This window comes from Balaenoptera musculus, chromosome 2 (assembly GCF_009873245.2).
Source record: "Balaenoptera musculus isolate JJ_BM4_2016_0621 chromosome 2, mBalMus1.pri.v3, whole genome shotgun sequence".
Taxonomy (NCBI): Eukaryota; Metazoa; Chordata; class Mammalia; order Artiodactyla; family Balaenopteridae; genus Balaenoptera; species Balaenoptera musculus.
Window position 1 is genome coordinate 19,681,565 of NC_045786.1, and position 20,716 is coordinate 19,702,280.

Sequence of the window (20,716 nt, forward strand, 5' to 3'; positions counted from 1 at the left end):
CTTTTCTCAAAATGAAAAGAGGTCTGTAAGATGGATGGTGGTGCTGGCTGCACAGAAACGTGATGTACTTACTGCCACTGAATTATACACTTAAAATGGCGAAGAGGGTAAATTTCATGTGCATTTTACCACAACTTAAAAAAAACTCCAAGGACAATTTGGAAAGTGTTTGAATGTCCAGATGGAGAAACTCACAGTGATCAAGAGGGAGATTTCTTCCACTTTAAATTGGTTGGTTTTCTTTCCAGCCCAGGGGACTTTTAAGTAGTGAATTGTTAGTAATAAAAATGTTCAGTGGGGCATCATTTAAATATAAAATGAAACACTGGGTTTTATCAGGAGTCACATGTTTTAGAAAAAAAGAAAGAGAAAGAATTAACCCTTATAAGATAAAAGCCTTAGTTCTGCAGATCACTGCTCCCGATTTTAACTTAGGTTTAACATTTATAAATGAAATCAGTTTTGCTGCATTAAAATATGGAGGCCTCATTTCCAGTAACTGTGGACATTTGCAGGACCATGAACCAATAGATCTGAAATGCAGAGGGGCCTCCTGCATCCCTGGGAAGGTCCCCTGGGTTCCTCCTCTCTATCAAGGGTGCACTTATCCCTTCACCCCCCCCCAGACTGGAGTTCCTTGAGGGCAGGACCTTGTCCTGTGCTCCTGCTTGATGCCATGGGCTCAGAGGGCACTCAGTAAACTTGTGAGTGAACACGACTTTATATTTCATCTGCTCCAAATGGTGAAGTCTGAACAGTTTTACACTAAATCAGATGCTTCACTGATTACAGGTCTTAAAGCAAACAAACAACTGAGAGAGGCCATTGGGTTTCCTGAGAGAAGTGAAAAGCACACACTTGAGCTGGGCTGGAAGTCACAGGAGATGGTGGTTCTTGGTGTTCTGTCCAGCACAACCAGATGGACCAGGTGTGGACGGTCACGGAGCTGGGACAGCCTGGCGCTCGGTACGCAGCGCCCAAGCCCTCACCCTCTCATCGTCCTCTCCCATATCCTTTATGATGTGTATCAACTTCTGAAATTATCAGGTTCACTGTCTACGTCCCGTACCCTTCCCCCTCCAGTGTAAACTCCATCAGAATGGAGACTGCATCTGTCTTGGTTACTATTGTATCGTATCTCCTAGAACAGCATGTGACACATGCCGAATGAATGAATGAATGAAAGAATGAATGAACGAACAGCTACACAAAACAGATCCTAATCTCCTGCTTGTGCTGTCACCCAAGCCCTGCTGAACATGGCCAGAATCCTGGCCACCATCATGACCCCTGGCCCATGTCATCACGAGGTCCCCAACCAGGGAACCTTGAGATGTTGCCTCTTGGTGGCAGGGAAGGTGGCAGGGAATGAGCTGGTAGGAAGAACAACCAAACTACAGTCCAGCTGCAAGGACAGGAAACACCGGCAAAGAGTCAAGAATCACAGTGACGCTCAGGGGGGAAGCTGCAGCAAGTGGCTCTGCAGGGCTGGCCAGGGCGTCCCTGAACGGAATCCACAGAAGAAAAGGGAGGTGCAGTGCCAGCAGGACAGGGGACACGAGTTCCTGGTCGCCATGCCACTGAGCTAGAGGAGGTGAGAAGTCTCCCACCCAGAGCTCTGTCCCTGTAGAACCAGTGCCTGAAGGACAACTGACAGGACAAGAAGAGGGTCACTGAGGGGCTCTCTTACAGCTGAAAACAGCTGCCGGAGGGGAACCTGGGGGCGTCTGTCTGTTTGGAGGTGTCTCCTGAAAAAGCAGATGGGTTTTTAGGTTACGTTTTATCTTTTCTCTCCCCAGTCAAGCAGTGCACATTCGACGCCGTGTGGCCAGAGAAGATGACAGTACAGATGAGAAGGGGGATGCTGACGTACAAGGACCCATCAAGGAATTACTTCAGCAACAGGGCAAACAACTGTTTCCAACCACGATGGGGTTGAAAATCATCCTTCAGGAAACAAGAAGCTCCTACTCGGACCCAGGACAACCCAAGCCCCTCAGCAGCTGGCCTCAGGCTCTCCCAGTTCCCACAGGGCCACTGAGTGGCCCAGAAGGAATCCTCCATCCAAGGTCAGGGTGAGCCAAGCCTGAGAAATATTCTTTCTGTGCAGACTTCAAACTACCCAGATCAGGGCCTCAGAGAGTCAAGTGAATGTAAAAGGTCAGGGTGTCCAGGACAAAAGCCTGTGCCCAGCCTTTTCAAAAGAATAGCTTTGATTTTTCACACAGTCTTAGGGACCAAGTTTCTACAGTCACCCTGAGCGGTCTGCATAGGTATCTAACAATGCTTACTGTTAGCAAGCTCATGATGCCACAACACTCTCTGTCACTACACTTGAAGTTGACCTTCTCCAGTTTAACCTTCTGCCGAGATGGAAGGAACTTGCCAGAAACCTCAGTTATTTGAGCATTACTGTTGCCTCGCCTCTCACTGTTGCTTCTCAGGGGGGAAAAAGAAATGAAAACCTCTCAACTGCATTAACCTTCTCCCGTAAGATGACTAAGGCAGGCTTTGATCTATTTGCTTGTTCCTCTCAGGCATGGCTCCAATCTCCCCCGATTCTCCCGAAGTGTGGCGGCCAAGACAGAACACACCCCTGCAGGGATGGGACCCGTTGCAGGAAAGGAGTGACTTCTTAGCTCACGCTCAGCTCCCAACACGCACGTTACTACCTTTTTATCTACCAGAGGAGGCAGGACTCACTCGTTGTGGGTCAGCCCCTTGGGGCCTCGCTAGAGGAGACCCACCAATTAGGAGACACCCCACCTTTTAGGCCAAGCACGAGACCACAGACAGAAAGAACTCCCAGTGGGCCATCAGAAGGGCTGGGTTGGGCTTCCCTGGTGGCGCAGTGGTTAAGAATCTGCCTGCCAATGCGGGGGACACAGGTTCGAGCCCTGGTCTGGGAAGATCCCACATGCTGCGGAGCAACTAAGCCCGTGCACCACAACTACTGAGCCTGCGCTCTGGAGCCCGCGAGCCACAACTACTGAAGCCCGTGCGCCTAGAGCCCGTGCTCCGCAACAAGAGAAGCCACCGCAATGAGAAGCCTGCGCACCGCAACCAAGAGTAGCCCCCCGCTGGCCACAACTAGAGAAAGCCCATGCGCAGCAACGAAGACCCAGTGCAGCCAAAAATAAATAAATTAATTAATAAAAAAGAAAAGACAGAAGGTCCAGAGGCAGAAATGAGCTTGCCAGTGAGAAGAGGATATTGGGGAGAAGAGGCGGTATTACAGTTATGTAAGAGATGACCAGGTGATAAACAGCGTCAAAGATCAGGGTGAGGAATTTGGGCTTAACTGTTAGAATCCTATACCCTTAGGGTTGGAAAGGGGTCATTAGTCCAAACTATACCCAAAAGCAAGATGAAAAGCCCATGTTGGAAGCATTAAAGCCCTTCTGGCCTGAGGTCCCTCTGAACTCACTAAAGATCAGGTGATCAGTACAGAGGGACACAGCCCCACCTCTATCCACCCTCATTCTATGACCATAATAACCCTGAACTCATAACCATCTCAATAGACGGTCCCCTTCCTTCTGTACCTGGAGCCTCTCGCTTGAGAGGATGCTACCAGCAAATACTGGTTCAAGCCCAGAGAAATGGGGCATCCTAACAAAATCAAGAGCTCTAAAATTAAACAAACAAACAAACGAACAAAAAACGCCATTCGGCTCTTCTAAGAGTTACCATTTGGCACTCTTCTGCAAGATACTGTGGAGGTTGAAACAAAACCAGAGGTAGAGAATGTGTCCCATCTCTAATGACTATAATCAGATCTTCCCACACAAGGAGCTCCTCCCTTCCCAGCCACAAAGGCCTCTAACTTTGCTCCAAGTGATGTGCTGACAATCTCGACATGGGATGCACACAAGAGTTCTGGCAGGAACGACAAGTCTTTAGCTCTGTTTTTGTACTGCTTTTAATTTCTATTTATTTATTGTCATCTTGGGCTTTCAACACCTTGGAACAAGATGTTTCCACGGCAGCAGGTGGAGGGCAAAGTTGATTGCATAAAGTTGTAATTTTCAAGATCATGATAAAATAAATCCCCTGGCAAATTAAACAAAATGGTAATATTTGTCATATGCTTTTTTAAAACTAACAAGAACTCAGCATCTAATAAAAACATCCCCTTTCTTTTAAGTGCAGACCATTAATGCTCTGTTGGTTTATCTTTGCTCCGTAGCTTCATAACAGTTTTTAGAACAGACTAAATAATAAGGTGTTGAGACCAGGAAAGTTTGCTGCACCTCTGAGTATGATGCAAAGCCTTTTACTTTTTCCAAGGTTAACCACATTTCAGAGCAACGTCCCAACGCCAGTGGTGCTCAAATGAAGGAATGCATCGGAATCAAGGAGAGAGCTTCTACAAACACAAATCCCAGGACCCTGCCCCAGGCTTAATGAGTCAGAACCTCTGCAAGGGAATCACAGGTTTTCCTCGGTTACACCCACAGTTAAGACAATGAAATTACTTTCTAACTGTGAATTTTCTCCTTTAATAAGCTCTGTGAAGAAAAATGCAAAGTATGAAAACATTCCAGTATTCCTAGCATAGGTTTTATATACGAAGCTCTCTTTTCAGAACAGAAAAGCTCCATCAATGCACTCCAAAGGGGAAGAAAGGGCCCATACTCTCAGAAAGAAGGTGGGAGACTGTTACCTTTCCACAAGCAACTAGATGAGTCCACACTAGCTAAACTGGGTTCATTTCATTTCTTCCAACAAAAGCTGCTCAGGACTTGTGCCTCAGTCTGGTTCTCTAACAACAAGTGGTGAGAACATTCCTCAGTATACCCCGAATAATCCATAGCACATGCCCTAAGTCAAACAACATGTCTTGAATCAAACACGCAAGAGGAACAAACACTGAGCTGCTAGACCCCATACTCTGAATTGGTGTTAAAGGGATGGAAGGGCTAAAAGAGCAGCGATTAAGGCTGACTTCCTGGATATGAGTCAGAATAAAGTAAATTGGGGAGTGATTCTGAAGGGCTCTGAAGGTCAGGGTCAAGGATCTGAACATCTCTTAATTAACAAGCATGTAGCTGCCAAAGACTTTTGATCGTACAGAGCTTGGATTCTGAATTTCAGAGCCAGATTTCCAAGATTTGAATCCCAGCTCTACCGATTCCAGCTGTGGGACCTCGAGCAAGTGGCTCACCCTCTCTGGGCCTGAGCTTTCTCACCTATAAAATGGGGATAAAAATAGTACCTCTCCCACTGGGTTGTTCTGAGGACCAAATGACTTTGTGTATAGGAAACAGTATGTGTTTGTTAAATTAAGTAGTTCTGGAAGATGCATTTAAAGGAGAAAAACTGGATGGAAAGAAAAACAGTGGGGAGGACACAGCAGAATCTGAGTCTACTGAACTGTATTTGGTTTTTTAAATGGCTTGAAGCATCAGCGGGCATAACCCTAATATACTATATTAAGGAGAAGCTTCAGAGGGACCATGATGATCTCTTGTGATGTGACACCGAGGGAAAGGCTGTGATGACACCATTGGTCAAGGGAACGAAGGAGGGAATTGGGGGTGAAGGAGAAGAGCTTGGGCTGTGGATCCAGAGGCTGGGTTTGAATCCCAGCTGAGAGTTGTCGGGCAAATGACTTAACCTCTCTGGGTCTTACTTTTCTCAACCGTAAACATGGGAGCACTTTCAGGATGCCTCATGGAGCTGCTGTGAGGATTAAATAAGCAAATATAAAGTTATGTGCTATAATAAGAATTGTATAATAATAATATAATAGATATTGTCCATATAATAATCATGTCAAGCGCTTAGCAGGGATTCTGGCACAGAGTGAAAAGTCAGGAACACTGAGGTTATTGCTATGATGATGATGAAAGTTAAATGTCTCCCAGGGTTTTAAAAAAGTCACAAAGGGTGAGAGGAAGCCAGCAACGTGTTTTTTAAAATTTATCTTTCACTCTCTCATTAAGTACTGTGGCAGGTGCTGGCGAGCCAGTGGTAAGTAAGCAAAGGAGAGCCGATCTTTGCCTTCACAAGAGACAAGTGATGCTCCAGGAGTCACCTCCAGGAAAGGTAGGATTGAACCTGGAAGGTTCTGGAAGGAAACTTGCAGGGAGAATGTGTGACCGGGCTCTGAGCTAGCACATGGGTTTAGTCTTACAGACATTATAGACGCAGACAAGATGTCATTATCACTGCTCTACAGGTGGCCCATCTGATGCTTGAGAAGCTGGGCTGCCCTTGGCCACAATGCTGGAAAGCTCCACGTTGGACTCCGAACCTGAAACCAAGCAAAACCCTGCAGGGTTTTCCCAGGGACCGACGTTGCCCCCCCACCATTGCCCTCACCGTGTCATGTGCCCTGCCTCTTGCTTGTAGAAAAGCTTTAGCCTCCTAGGCCTTCCCAGAGTTCCAAAGAGCAAATTTAACCAGAGAAGTGAGAAAATACAGAAACAAAGGAAAATAGTCAAGCAAGACAAAATAATATTAGTTTAGCCATAAAACAAAGTCCAGGACCTTTAGCTCCTCCTCAAGGGCTACAGATAATATCCTGAGCCGTATCCTTGACTTGTTTTGCAGATACTGAAACCCTCACCAGGTGGAAGAAGTTAACTGTGTGCTGACCACCAACACATAGACCCCAGACTGGTTGGAGCCAGAAAGTTGATAACTGAGATTCCAGAAACATCACCCTGTTACCTCACCATCGACCAATCAGAGACCTGTGCATGAGCTGATCAGTCACCCTGCAACCCACAGGGTTAAGGAACCTTTAACCTTCCCTTTAAAACCCCTTCCCTGAAAGCAATCAGACAGTTCAGGTCTTCTGAGCCTGAGCTGCCCTTTCTCCTTGCTTGGCCCCATCCTGGGCGCCTTGGCAATAAACGCTGTACTCTCCTTCACCACAACCCAGTAGATTGGCTTTGCTTCCCATTGGGCCAGTGGATCCAAGTTTGGTTTGGTACAATCCCAGTCCCTCCGCCCCAGCAGGCTGAGGCCACCTGCCCCACTCCAACTATCTCCTCATGCCTCCAACTCTGGGGTACCGTATTCTCCCCAGGATCAGTCCCCGTGAACCCTCCATGCTGGAGGCCTGGAACCAGGCGGCAACCGCTGCTCACAAAGGCAGGCCTTCCACCGTCCAGAGACGTGAACATGTTAGAAGTAGCTAAGTTAAAATGAGTACAGTAAAACCCGGCAATCAGAGGGGTCACAATGCTTAATAAGACCAGTTTGGGTCCTGTTCGCTATGGTCCAGAGAAGAAATGCACTGAGCCTCTAATGGCCTCAGGAACAGAACACTTTGTTCCTGAAAGAAAAACACATCTCAGATCAGTCAGGTAAACAACACCTTAAGTCCTTCTCTCCACAGGGAATGAGCAGTGTCCCTGTCGGAGCTCCCATGGGGCACCAGAGGTGTCCACAGCCCTTCACTGAGGACAGGATGACCTCTGCTTCATGAGGAGTTCAGGGATTGCGCACACAAGTTCCAGTCAAAGCTGTTGGTGTCGCATGGAAAATTAGGAAATGTTCCTATGCCGACCTGAGGACCTTTGGTCACAGTCCTATTCTCCCCTTACTTAAAAAAAAAAATCCAGCATTTTTTTTTAATTAACCATTAACCATTTTATTTTATTTATTTATTTTTGGCCGTGGCACGCAGCTTGTGGGATCTCAGTTCCCCGACCATGGACTGAACCCAGGCCATGGCAGTGAAAGCCTGGAATCCTAACCATTAGGCCACCAGGGAACTCCCAAAATCCAGCATTATTATCAAAACTTACTACTGAAAAAGTAAAGAATAATCATCTAACTGCAAATACTCTGCTTAAAATAATGCTCAGACCTCCTGGGATCCTAATTTCCTCACCTGGAAAGTGAAAGGGACTCCAGAGCTTGTGGGACTGTAAATTGCAACCAAGTTTTGGAAAATTAATCTGACAACGTCTATTAAAATGGAAAACATACGCACCTTTGATCCTGCAATCCCACTTGGGGGAATCTTTCTATCAAAATAAAAGAACCCTGTATGACAGGCTACATGGAGGAGGATGTTTATCCAGGTATTATGTGTGGAGGCAAAAGCAAAATACACAGAAACAACCCAAAAGTCCACCAGCAGGGAAATGGTTCAGCAAGTCATGATAAAGAGGGCATCTGAGAGGGTGTGGTCAAAAAAAAAAGGACTGTCTCAATTTTTAATATACCACCATCATATATTGTAAGTATTTACTGAATTAATATATGAGTGAATAAATGAATGAATGGGGAAAAAGTCATGATATATTCATATTATAGTATACGAGGCAGACATTATAAAAAAAGAATGAGTTTCATTAGGTACAACAGAAAGAAAAAGAGATTAGGAGGAAAAATGACTTAGGACAGGTCAAACTGTAACTGGCCTGACAGATCAGAAGACCCAAAATGTAAGCCTGAGGGTGGGATGGGGGTGGGTGAGTGAAAAGCAAACAAAAGCAGGGCTGGTTTGCATCTGAGCCCCAGAAGGCTCAGGAATTCAGGACGCCGGATACCTCAGGTTGGATGGATCAGACCCGCGATTCTCTCTCCTGCCCTTAGAGCAAACCCAGGGGGAAAGCCTGAGATTCGCTCTGCAGACAGACAGAATCAGGCAGCCTCAGATGTGGCTGAGGAGTCAAAGAAGCACTTCAGAGAAGATAGGTGACTGAACAAAGGCCCTGCCTAGCTCAGCTCCAGAACACTGACAGCCAAGCTCTATCCCCACCCAGCAAAAGACACACAGAGGTTTACAGCAGCTTTATTCATAATTGCCGAAACCAGGAGGCAACTAAGATGTCCCTCAATAGACACATGGATAAGCAAACTGTGGGACATCCAGGCAACGTAATGTTATTCAGCATGAACAAGAAATGAGCTATCGAGTCACAAAAAGTCATGGGGGAACTCTAACTGCATATTGCTAAGTGGAAGAAGCCCATCTGGAAAGGCTTGATTTCCAAGCCTTCCAATCACGGACTGTGTGATTCCAACTCTATGACATCCTGGGAAAGGCAAAACTAGGGAGACAGTGAAAAGATCAGTGGTTGCTGGGGTGTGGGTGGAGGGAGGAAGGGGGTAGGGAGAGCTGAATAGGTGGAGATCAGGGCATTTTTAAGGCGGTGAAACTATTGTATACGATACTGTAATGTTGGATACATGTCATTACACATTTGTTATCAATAAAATCCATAGAATGTACAACACAAAGAGTAAACCCAATATAAACTATGGATTTTAGCTAATAATAACGTGTCACTATTGGTTTATCAATTGTAACAAATGTATCACACTGAGGTAAGATGTTAATAATAGGGGAAACCGAGGGTGAGGGTATATAGGAATTCTCTGTACCCTGCACTCAATTTTTCTGAAAACCTAAAACTGCTTAAATAAATAAACAGCTAAATAACTAAATGAATAAAGTGGGTTAATTTTTTAAAAACCTGCAATGAATCATGCCTACACAAGCACTAAAATGGCTAAAATTTTAAAAATACTGACAGCACCAAACATTGACAAGCAGCTAGAATTCTCTTACATTACTGGAGGTAATAAAAATGGTACAATCACTTCGGGAAACAGTTAAACACACTACCTATGAAATTACCCAGCAATGCCCCCCCTCAGTATTTATACAAGAGAAATGAAAATACACATCTACACAAAGACCTGAATACAAATGTTTATAACAGCTTTAACATAACAGCTGCAAACTGGAAAGAACTCAGTTGTTCATCAATAGGTGAATGGATAAACACTTTGTATATGTTTATACAATGCAATACTTTGCAGGCGTGAAGAAGGACTAACGTAGCAGCATAAATGGAGCTCAGTAACATCGTGCTGAGTGAAAGATAGCAAACAAAGATACCATACATATTGGATGATTTCATTATGTGAAGTTCTAGTACAGGCAAAAATAATTATAGTGAAAAAAAATCAGATCAGTGATTGCCTGGGACAGAGTGGAAGGGATTAACTGGGAAAGGACATTGGAAGTTTTGTGAGCTATGGAAACATTCTGCACCTTTATTGGGCTGGTGATTATCTGGATGTGTACACTACTCAAAAACTCATAGAACCATACATTTTAAATGGATGCATTTACTGTATATAAATTGAACTCCAATAAAGGACACTAAAATTTAAAAGAGAAACAAGGTACTTATTAAATCTAGGGAAAACCAAAAAGGTACAAGACAGAAAATGTAATCCTAATATACTTTATGATTGTGCTGTGAATGTTATTCACAGAGTAGCAATAAGCAATAATGTAAGCACTGATCTCTGATTTAATCATTTAAGATGTGTGTGTGTGTGTGAGAGAGAGAGAGAGAGAGAGAGAGAGAGAGTGCATATGTATGTTTGTGGGATTAGATGAAACAGCTGAATCCTTTAGTTGGTACAATGTCAATAAATGATGTTCTAAAACAAATGAATCAAGAAATAGTAATAGAGATATTTTGTTTAGAAACTTGGAAGTAAATACCAGAAGAAACAGTTCAAGGAGTTTAAAATGTATCCTCTTCGGAAGAGAAAATCAGAGTAGTGGGGGAAAGGGACAAATGAAAACTATCATTCATTTAAACCTGTCTTACTATTTGATCTTTAAAACGACACATAAGTATCCTGCTTTGATAAAAGTAAAGTTAAATTTAAAAATAAAGGGCTTCCCTGGTGGTGCAGTGGTTAAGAATCTGCCTGCCAACGCAGGGGACATGGGTTCAAGCCCTTGCCTGGTAAGATCCCACATGCCGCGGAGCAACTAAGCCCATGCACCACAACTACTGGGTCTGCGCTCTAGAGCCCACAAGCCACAACTAGTGAGCCCATGTGCCACAACTACTGAAGCCTGCACGCCTAGAGCCTGTGCTCCGCAACAAGAGAAGCCACCGCAATAAGAAGCCTGCACACCGCACCGAAGAGTAGCCCCCGCTCGCCGCAACTAGAGAAAGCCCGCACACAGCAACGAAGACCCAACGCAGCCAAAAATAAATAAATAAATTTATTTAAAAATAAATAAATAAAAATAAAGACCCACAAAAATGTTCACGATGTACTACTAAGTACAGGAAGCTAGTTTCGGTGTAATGTGAATATGTTGTAGCTTTCATTTAAAACAACATAAAAACAAAAACTAAGCATATACGTATATGAATTTATGAGTGGAAAGAAAAGTGAAGACTGGTAAACAACAAAATTTTAACATTAGCTACACCAGAGGGAGAAATGAAAGATTATCAAGGTGATGCCATTGATATTAACTTTTTCCATATTGTACATTTCTATGTCACTTGATGTGTAATAATGAATGTATATTAATTTTTCTATTAAAAAAATCAACAAAAACAGCAAACACTGAATACAAGGGATTAAACAGGGTAACATCTACGGATCCTACAGGTCTAATATTGTAAGAGTGCATGACTCCTGCCCAACTTCTACTAGAAGTCCAGACGTCCCTGATTACTGTAATGTGACATGTATCCCAGATGAGGCCACATGCACTCTTGGCAAATCTTTTAAAACCTCAAGTGAAGACATCTATGGATTCCAATCCAATTTGACTGACCGTATACAAGCATGTAAAAAGCAAGCGCCTCCCAGATTTCCATGATCTGAGAACCAGAGGGCTGATACAGAGCAGACACCAGCACACAGTGAGCCGTGAATGAAGGGAAGGAAGGTTCTGGAAGCCAGGAAAACTAGGCACAGGTCATGTGTCCACGTAGGCACGGTCCTGGATACCCTACCTGGTATGCCAGTTAATTTTCACAACCATAAAGAGTGTGACGAAGAAATTAAGGCTCAAAGGAGTTCGAGATAAGCAGGAGGCCCCCATCTCTGGCACTCTCTCCTCCAAGAGAATTCACTGCCAGCAGCCTTGGCCTCCCCTGGATCAAGAGAGTCGGTTTTCTAAGCGAGATAAACTCCCCTGCACAAAAGGAAGGGAGGAAGGCAGGCACATCTTGGCTACTCCCATCTTGGGTTCATCATCTCTGAAGCAAGGAACATGGCAGCCTGACGGGCGCCCTGATGGTACCTGTCCCCTGTCACAGCCCTCACTGCTGTGGACCAGGCTCTTTCCTGATCTTTCCAACACATCCCACTCCTGTGTCCTCACCTCTCGTCAAGCTAATGCAGGAAGAAAAACCTCCTTCCTCCTTAGCTTTCCAAAACCTAAGTTTTCTGGCCAACGCAGGTTTAACTGACTTTACAAATGCCTCCCTGACCACTCTGGCCACACGGCTCTCCCTTCCTCTCTCCTTTTGGGGGTTAAGTACAAGGGCCCAGGAACCAAATCCAGCTCTCCACGTCCACTTGCAGGAAGACGGAGCAGACATACTTTTCCCTACCCCTCCTGCTCAGTACAACCAAAACCCCTGGACATCTGCTAGAAAACGAACATCTGAAGATGCTGCAGGGGAGGGGGGATGCAGGCTGGAGAGGGACCTTGGGATCCAAGGAACATGACGGTGATGCGCTCCCTGAGTTTTCTTTAGGCCTCATCTATCCCAGACATAGAGCTGGAAAAGGTGGCAACTGGAAACGCCAACAGGTGCAAACTAAAAAGGCCCGAGGAAAGCCCGCTTTCTCTCTTGCCAAAGGACCGGGAAAGGGTCCTTGGCAAGACAAGACATGCAGACAACAGCTACGCAACTCCAGCAAAAAAGCACAGGAAAAATGGTGGCCCACCATCGCCCACCCCAGCAGAAACCGAGTGAGGAGCCTGAACGTCCATCCTTGCAAGACTGTCCCAAGATGCCCCAATACCTGCACCAGGTGGTGTCACAAAAGGCCAGGTGGGGAGTTGAAACTTTTGTCCCTGCTGGCCAGTAACAAGGCTTGTCCCCGCCAGCCTCCACCTCGGGCAGCTCAGTGGAGACCACGCAGGAGGCTACACTTCTCCCCCCACCTGGCAGTAAGGGCAGCCGCCTCCCAGGTGTCAGTGGAGGCCCAGTCCAACCTGGACTTCTCCCTACAACTGCCAATAGTTAGGCAGCACCCACCCCTTTCTCCTGCCAGAGCAGTGTCAGCAAAGCCATCTGAAACAGAAGGTTTAAATAAGATCCAAAGTCTCATAATATGAAAATGTCCAGTAACCTAAACAACCACCACAACAAAACAAACTTCTAGAACTCTAGGGGAGTTCAGCCAGGTCACAGGATAAAAGAAATACTTGCAAAAATCAATTGTACGTAGTCCTATATACTACCAGTGAACCCACGGGCACCGATAATTAAACTACGATACCATTCACAGCCATACACAAAATGAAATACTGAAGTATAAATCTAACAAAACATGCGCAGGGCTCGTATCATGAAAACTACACAATGCTGATTAAAAAACTCAAAAAAGGTCTAAATACATGGAGAGACATACCATGTTCATGGGTTGAAAAGTCCACATGGTAAAGATGTCAATTCTCCCCAAATTGATATGCTGGTTAACACAGTGCCAGAATCACAGCAAGATTTTTTGTAGATGGAAACAAGATTATTTTAAAATGTATATGAAAGGGAGCAAAGGGACTAGGATACAGCTAAAAACAATTTTGAAAAAGAAGAAGAAAGTGGGAGGAATAACACTTGATTTGAAGGCTTACTGTCCAGCTGCAGAATCAGAACGGTGTGATACAGGCAGCGCTGTAGGCATGCAGAGCCACGGAGGACAGAGAATGCAGGGATAAACCCTCTCAACTGATTGTTTTAAACAAAGGTCCAGAAGCAATTCAGTGGAGAAAGACAGTCATCTAAACACATGGTACTGGAGGAACGGAAGCGAAAAGCAAAAAAAAAAAAATCGAAGCAAAAGGCAACAACAACAAAATGAACCTTGAGCTGAGTCTCAACCTTCTACAAAAATTAACTCAAAATGGATCATGGAGTTAAGTGTGAAAGTTAAAATAGAAAACTTTTAGGAAAAAAAAAAAAACAACAACAGGAGAAGAAACTTCAGGACCTAAAGCTAGGCAAAGAGTTCTTAGACGTTACACCAAGAGCATAATCCATTAAAAAAAAAAAAAAAAATATATATATATATATATATATAAAATTTAGACTTCAACAAAAGTAAAAGGCTTTGCTCTGTGAAAGACCCTGTTAAGATAATGAAAAGACAAGCTACAGAGTGGGAAAAAACATCTGCAAACCACATATCCAACAAAGGACTACTATTGGGACTATATAAAGAACTTTCAAAGCTCAGCCAATCCACGGGGGTTCAGGATTAGCAGATGCAAACCAGTATATATAGAATGGATAAGCAACAAGGTCCTATTGTATAGCACAGGGAACTATATTCAATATCCTGTGATAAACCATTATGGAAAAGAATATGAAATGAATATATGAAAAGAATATATATATATATATATATATATATATATATATAACTGAATCACTTTGCTGTGTAGCAGAAATTAACACAGCATTGTAAATCAACTATACTTCAATAAAATATTTAATAAGATTTCAAAAATTACCTTCTTTCCTCAAAGTTAATGAACAGATCTCCCAGAAGCAAGAAACACAAACTGCCATATGCTGTGGGGTTCCTCATTTTCTGGCCATCACAGCCCCAAATCTGCCTATCATGCTAGCAGCTCATTCTCCTACTCCACTGAAAGACTGATGCTAATTAATATATTCTGGGGAAAAAAAAAGATGAATGGTAATATTTAACATAAATGATGCCAATGTCAACAGTGGGATTTCTGGACAGGTGGGTGATGAGTGTTTTTCCTCCTTTTGCTTGTATACTTTTCCTAATTTGCTTTCTATGAGCACAGATTGCTTTGGTCATTACAAAAAAAAATAAAACATTTCAAAACAAAACAATAGCACCCGTTAGTCCAAGGACTTAAAAATTATGTTTCCTTTGGTGCAAAAGTAACTTTACTGCAAAATACAAATGTATTTTCAACTAATAACTTTATTCCAAATCCTACTGGCTCCATGTTGCCATTGAGGGAAAATATCTTCCAGTCACCATGCTAATGAGCGGCTCGTGGTGAAACGCTTAGGTGACTATTACACACCTTGAACTCCTGTGACCAAACAGAGACAATTTTGAGAAAGCAATCCCAAAACTAAATGTCCTGCTCCCACCTCCCCTGCCCCACCCACCAAACACACATTCTATGTGTTACTTAGTTAGAGGATTAAATGAGCTCATATGTGTAAAGAGTTTAGACATTTCCAGTGTCTGCAGAACTGGAAGCATCATTAAATGATTACTGGCATTACTGCCCAGGATAATTGAAGTGTTGTTATTCACTCAATTTTGAAACATTATGTAAGAAATATAATCTTTCAGTTTGCTCATAATCTCTACTTTCCTAATATGAAAACTAATTTCACTTCTTCGTATCTCCTTACCAACTTTTAACTCTATCTTGAACACACACACACACACCTTTCCTCAGAGAATCCCCTTTCCAAAGAGGGGCAAATAACTTGAACCATTTCCTTCTGGAAACCATACTTGACAAAATCAATTACTCAAATATATTTTCGTACTTAGATTGAGATGGAATACAAAAAGTGAAGAACCTCAAGCAAGTGTCAAAAACAGTGAGTTGAGTTCCTTCTGCTTAAAACCATCGATGGCTCTGGTCACCTGAGGGCATCCTGCCCCATCCTCTTCTGCCTCTGCCCTCCCACCCTCCAGGGTCCCGCTCTCTTCGCTCTCAGGCATCCTACAAGCCAGTCCTTCTCAGAACACCCTCTCAGTCCCCTCTCAGCTGCTTCTACGAACACTTAAAACCCACCTCAACCGCTGTCTCCCCCTGTACTCTTGCCTGAAAACCCCCAGGTCTGGGCCCTGCTGCACTGATGATTCGTCAGGAAGGCGTTGACCTCATTGCGCTGTGTTTTAATGATTTGGGCACATGCCTTTCTTTTGGCTGATTCTCCCTGGTCAGTAGTTTCCAACACAATAATGCTATGGCTGGCACTCGAAGACATGAGACACATGTGTCTTCCTGTATTATTAGAGCAGTAGCCCCAGAGCACGTCCATGTTGGTTTCTGCGTGGGGAACGGGCCATGAGGGTGTGAGAAGCACATTAAGGTGGAGGTGGGATGCAAGGTACCACTGCTTTATCACGGTCTCTATGTAGGCTAGGTTAAAGCTTACAAAGAGACTAGGATCTAACCTGTAGGGAAAAGCGGGTGTCCAGCTACCTTTATTCCTGCCAACCATCAAGGACGGAGGCACCAATGCCACACACCATCCTAGTCAGGCCTCAAGACAGAAAGAGGGACACTCATCCTATGTAGTAACCACATCCCCTAGAGACACCATCTCCAAAGATGAACTACTGTCATAGATTTGCCTTATAGGACTCATGTGGCCAAGACTAGACTAATTAGAATTTTTTTTTAAATGCAATAACACTAACAACAAAGAACCTCTATAAAAGTTTTCTTCTGTCAACAGAACCACGGAAATTTTAGGTCTATAGTTGTTTTGGAAGTCAAACAGCTCCAGCCTTCCACTGCACAGGTGAGGAACTAGCGTTCAAAGTAGATGGAGCTGCCCAAGGTGCTCCCTCCATGTCCTGAACAGAAGAACCACCTTCCTCTCTCCGCCAAGGTCGTCTTCTTCTTCTACTAGGACGATGGGAGGAAAGCCAGCTGTCTCTTGCCCCTGATCCAGTGAACTTCCTGATACAGCCAGGGCACCATTAAACTCGCAGATTAAAACTCAACTTCAAACAGCAGACGTATGAACACGGCAGGGGAGGCCAATCCTTCCCTCTGCCCAGAAGTTACTTCTGTTCCTCAATGAGGCTTCTCCATAACCCTTGAAGGTGCTTTGTCATCTCTTTTCCAGCTCCGAGTTTTGAAGTGGAAGCTCACTGAGAACAGCTCACAGGGGCATCCGTGTGAGGTCCAAGGAGGAGGGAACATGGAAGGCGAAAGGCCACCATCTTCTCACAAAGCATCAAAGAGCCAAGGAGAGTCTTAAGATGAATAACATCATTTTAACCACTGTACCCGAGTTCCCTTTTTATGAGCCTCTTGATGGTCCAGCCTCAGACACGAAGTGCCCAGTAAAGTGGGGAAACAAGGCATTATCAGGATAACCTGGGGCAAAAAGAAACTCAAATGACATTCTCTTGAAGCGTCCAGGGAACTGGGGGTGCAGGGAGGATGGGGCACATTAGTTGGGCAGGTAGCAGAGATGTGTTCTCAGGGGCTGGGCTGAGCCTCCTCGCCAGGAAGCAGACATGTGTGGCCAGAGTAATCACAGATTAATTACCAGAAACCAAAGAAACAGGTGAGGGCAGGGCAGCTGCAGGAGGGGGAATGGTAGAGCTTCAAAGTGGGAAGGAAGCTCTTGAAGGCCCCAGGAAGCCTCTGTTGCATTCCTTCCAGGGATGGGCAGAAGCCTGTGGCTAGTAGTTTAGATGGTATCTCTCAGGTTCTCTGCACTTGGATGGGGTCCAAGGGTCCAGGGCCTCATTCTCAGCTCTGGAATGCACCACTCAGCAGCCAGCAAATGGTAGTGGTTAGGACACTGGGAACCGGTGCCTACATTCAACTTCTGGTTCTGATACTTTTTGAGTGACCCTGCACAAATTACTAAATATCTCTGTGCCTCAGTTTCCTCATCAGTAAAATGGAGACCTCGTAGGTTTGTTGTTTGCATTTATATACAAAGTACTTGTGAGAGTGCCCTGTATATATTAAGTGCCACGTAAATGTTTGCTCTTATTATCATTTCCCTCAGGGGTTCTCAGGTCTTGACTCCTATTAAACAAACTCACAGGAAACTGATGTATAAGCCAGAAAGTCAACGCATAATTTTGAACTGAGACTTATAACCAAGGAGGTGGGAAAAGTCAGGTCAATTGGATAGTATATTTTCATTCAAGTAAGAAAAGTCTACTTAAGAAACCAGATTAAGATTAAAAGGTTGCTTTCTGAGCCCAAAGTCAAATCATCCATCTGAATGGTCAAGCAGAAAAGAAAGACTGAGTCATCTTTCCAGACCTGAGATGTCCTTGCCAAGAGGACTGACTCTATGCTCAAACTCCTGCTCTCTGATATTCCATTACATGTTAAGGATTGGGAAAGTTGGGGGTTCAACTTATTCACAATAAGATAGCGGGTCCTTCTGAGAGGCAGATGACAGAAAAGGGGACTCCTCAGCACGGGGAAGAGAAAGCACCCAAGAACCAGGGGGGTGCCCATGGAGAAGGGGAGAGCACCAAGATTCGCCAAGAGCAGCTGCACTGAGGACAGCACACACAGTGCCACGCTGCTTACAGCAATGCTACAGAAAGTTTGGGACCTTGAAACCGGAAGCCATCTGTCCATCTCCGCTTTGTCACCTGGCCACCCTGCCATGACCCCTGAGGTCAGGCTGGTGAGCTTCTCTTCCCATTCGGGATTCAGGGACCTCAAGTTGGTGGCTTTACATCAGCCGTGTTGGGAGTATCTACCCCACAGAAGTGGGTAAAGGCTACAAGAGAGCCGGTTGTTAAACACTGACCAGCACACCACTGGGCTGCTTCACCACCACTTGCTGAAATGGCCCTGATGGAAGCCAAATGACTTCACTGTCACTAGATCCAAAGGATACCATCTAATCTTTATTTTTCTTGAACTCTCCAGCGTGTTGACAGTCAATCAATCACTTCCTCCCTCCCAAACCTCCTCTCCTCCTAGATTCTGAGACTCTCTGCTGACTTTTGTTTCTAAGCACATTTTCTCAGGCTCTACAAGATTCCCTTCCCCCACCAGGCCCTGTCATGTTGGCGTTCCCACAGTTCTCTCCCTGGTCATCCCACTGTGTCCTTTAAGACACAGTTGGGCCATTGCTTCCTCCAGGAAGACCTCCCTGACCAGCCTGGTCTGGGTGATGCCCATTTCTAGAACATTCCTGTCCTTTCCGCCATCACAGGTGAATGTCCATCTACTTGTGTAACCCCTCCTGCTGGAGGGTAAGAACCTAGAGGACAAGGACTTGGAACCACAGCAAGAACAACAAAACCAATAATGACAAACGGCTGTTCCTGGCGCTCACGCTCTACGTGGCACCAGCCCAAGGGCTTTGCATAGATTATTCCATTGACTCTTTACGCCAACCCTATGATTTCTCCCAGGAGACGCCTGACGCGCGCAGAGTTGGAATAACTTGCCCAAGATTACACAGACCGATACAAACCTTGACAGGCAGGCATGGAAGCCAACGTCCTTAACCACTGCCCCACGGTGGCTCTTCCAGTTGGTACAGCCCAAGAATTTGATTCAACGTATGTATGAGGAACAAAGAGAGGAACGGAGAGGCAGGGGATCTGGTAAAAGTAAATGTCCTGTTATTTCAATACAAGTTCATGCTTATAACATTGTTGAATAAATGAAATAGCTCCTAACTCCACTTTACTTGGTTCTTTACAACTGCCATTTTTCAGGCCAGTGGGGCTGGATTTTTATACAGTAAAACACAACCTATTGTTCCTTCTTATCACGGCTTAGTGAAAGTATTAGTGCAGCACGGAAGAAGGAAAAATGTTACTTACAACATGATCTTAAATCTTTCGACACAAACAGCAACACACTGTACACTATGAAAATAGGCTATGAATTCCATTGGTCCATTTTCTCCATGTATTTTCTCTAGTGAGTCTGTTTTGTTTTGTTATTGAATCTCAGGTTACCTCCCCAAAAATAAAATAAACAGTGCCCTGTGGGTCTGAACTCCTGTTAGTTTTAAAAGCAAAAGCATCTTTGTGTTTGGGTAGGAAAGAGCCGTGATACACCAGAGCAATCTGCAAAACTGGGCCTTGCTTCGGATCCTGGGGGTGACTACAGGCTGCCCAGGCACTTGCCAGAGGTCTGTGCTTGTGTCTGCGGCTGAGGCAGCGCGTGCTCAGGGATGCTGAGAGACGCACGAACGCGCAGGGAGATGTGCCTGGGAAATTCACACATCACTAAATGACCCAGAGGGTTTTCCGAATCCCTCTCATTACAAAGCCCACAATGCCTCTCAAGAGCAAATCCTTCCCTCACACCCCTCTACGGTAATGCTGTGGGATAGTTTATTAGAATGTGTGCCATCAGCCCTGGAGTCTCCTCACCAATGGAGGGAACGGGACATGCGGGTGATGGGTTTTTACTTGGCTTTAAAGCCCAAGAGGAAAGGGGGGAAGGGAAAGAGGGAAGAGAGACAGAGAAGGAAGGAACGGAGGGGAGGGAGGGAAGTGGAAAAAGGAGGGAAAAAAGAAAGAAGGAACGAGAGAGAGAGAGAGAAAGAGGAAAGAAAGAAAAGAAAAGGAAAGAAAAGGAGAAAAAAGAAAAAGGGAACGGAGAGAAATAAAAGGAAAGCAAATAAAAGTCAAGTCACTGGGAACGTCTACTCCATCCAGGCTGAAGACCTTCCCACGCCAGCCTTGTGTTGGGGCTCAGGAATGGGGTCCCTGAGATGATCCCCGAAGTGTAATTCACCAGGGCCTTGACTTCAATCCCTTCCTTTAAGAAGAGAACGACTACACGCATCTCTTCTCTCTGAGCACCGCTGCACGCTCACTGAGAGCCGGCGTTTGTCGATTTTCCCGTCTAACTGGGAAGACCCAGCTCACAGGGTTGCTCGACTCCCTGTGTCATACAGGTGGAACATACTGAGTCACACGTCATGTGTGCGACGCGAACGAGGATATGCTCTCGTATGGGCAGCAACTCTAAGAAGTTCACTCCTCGGGC

The 20,716-nt window shown here is 44.9% G+C and overlaps 1 protein-coding gene across 7 annotated transcripts in view; it reads right to left on the reverse strand.

The window, feature by feature from the left end:
• The window catches only part of CAMK1D (calcium/calmodulin dependent protein kinase ID), a 389,771-nt gene that overhangs the window by 180,408 nt on the left and 188,647 nt on the right, over nucleotides 1–20,716 (reverse strand). The window contains exon 1 of one of the 7 annotated variants that reach the window (XM_036841511.1): nucleotides 13,610–13,749. The exons of 5 other annotated variants lie outside the window; for them this stretch is intronic. In XM_036841511.1, coding sequence (XP_036697406.1) covers nucleotides 13,610–13,659 — 50 coding nt within the window. In that variant the 5' untranslated portion in view covers nucleotides 13,660–13,749. Of the gene's footprint in view, nucleotides 1–12,774; nucleotides 12,843–13,609; nucleotides 13,750–20,716 lie in introns of those variants that run through there. One more of the 7 variants, XM_036841513.1, reaches the window with a different exon arrangement.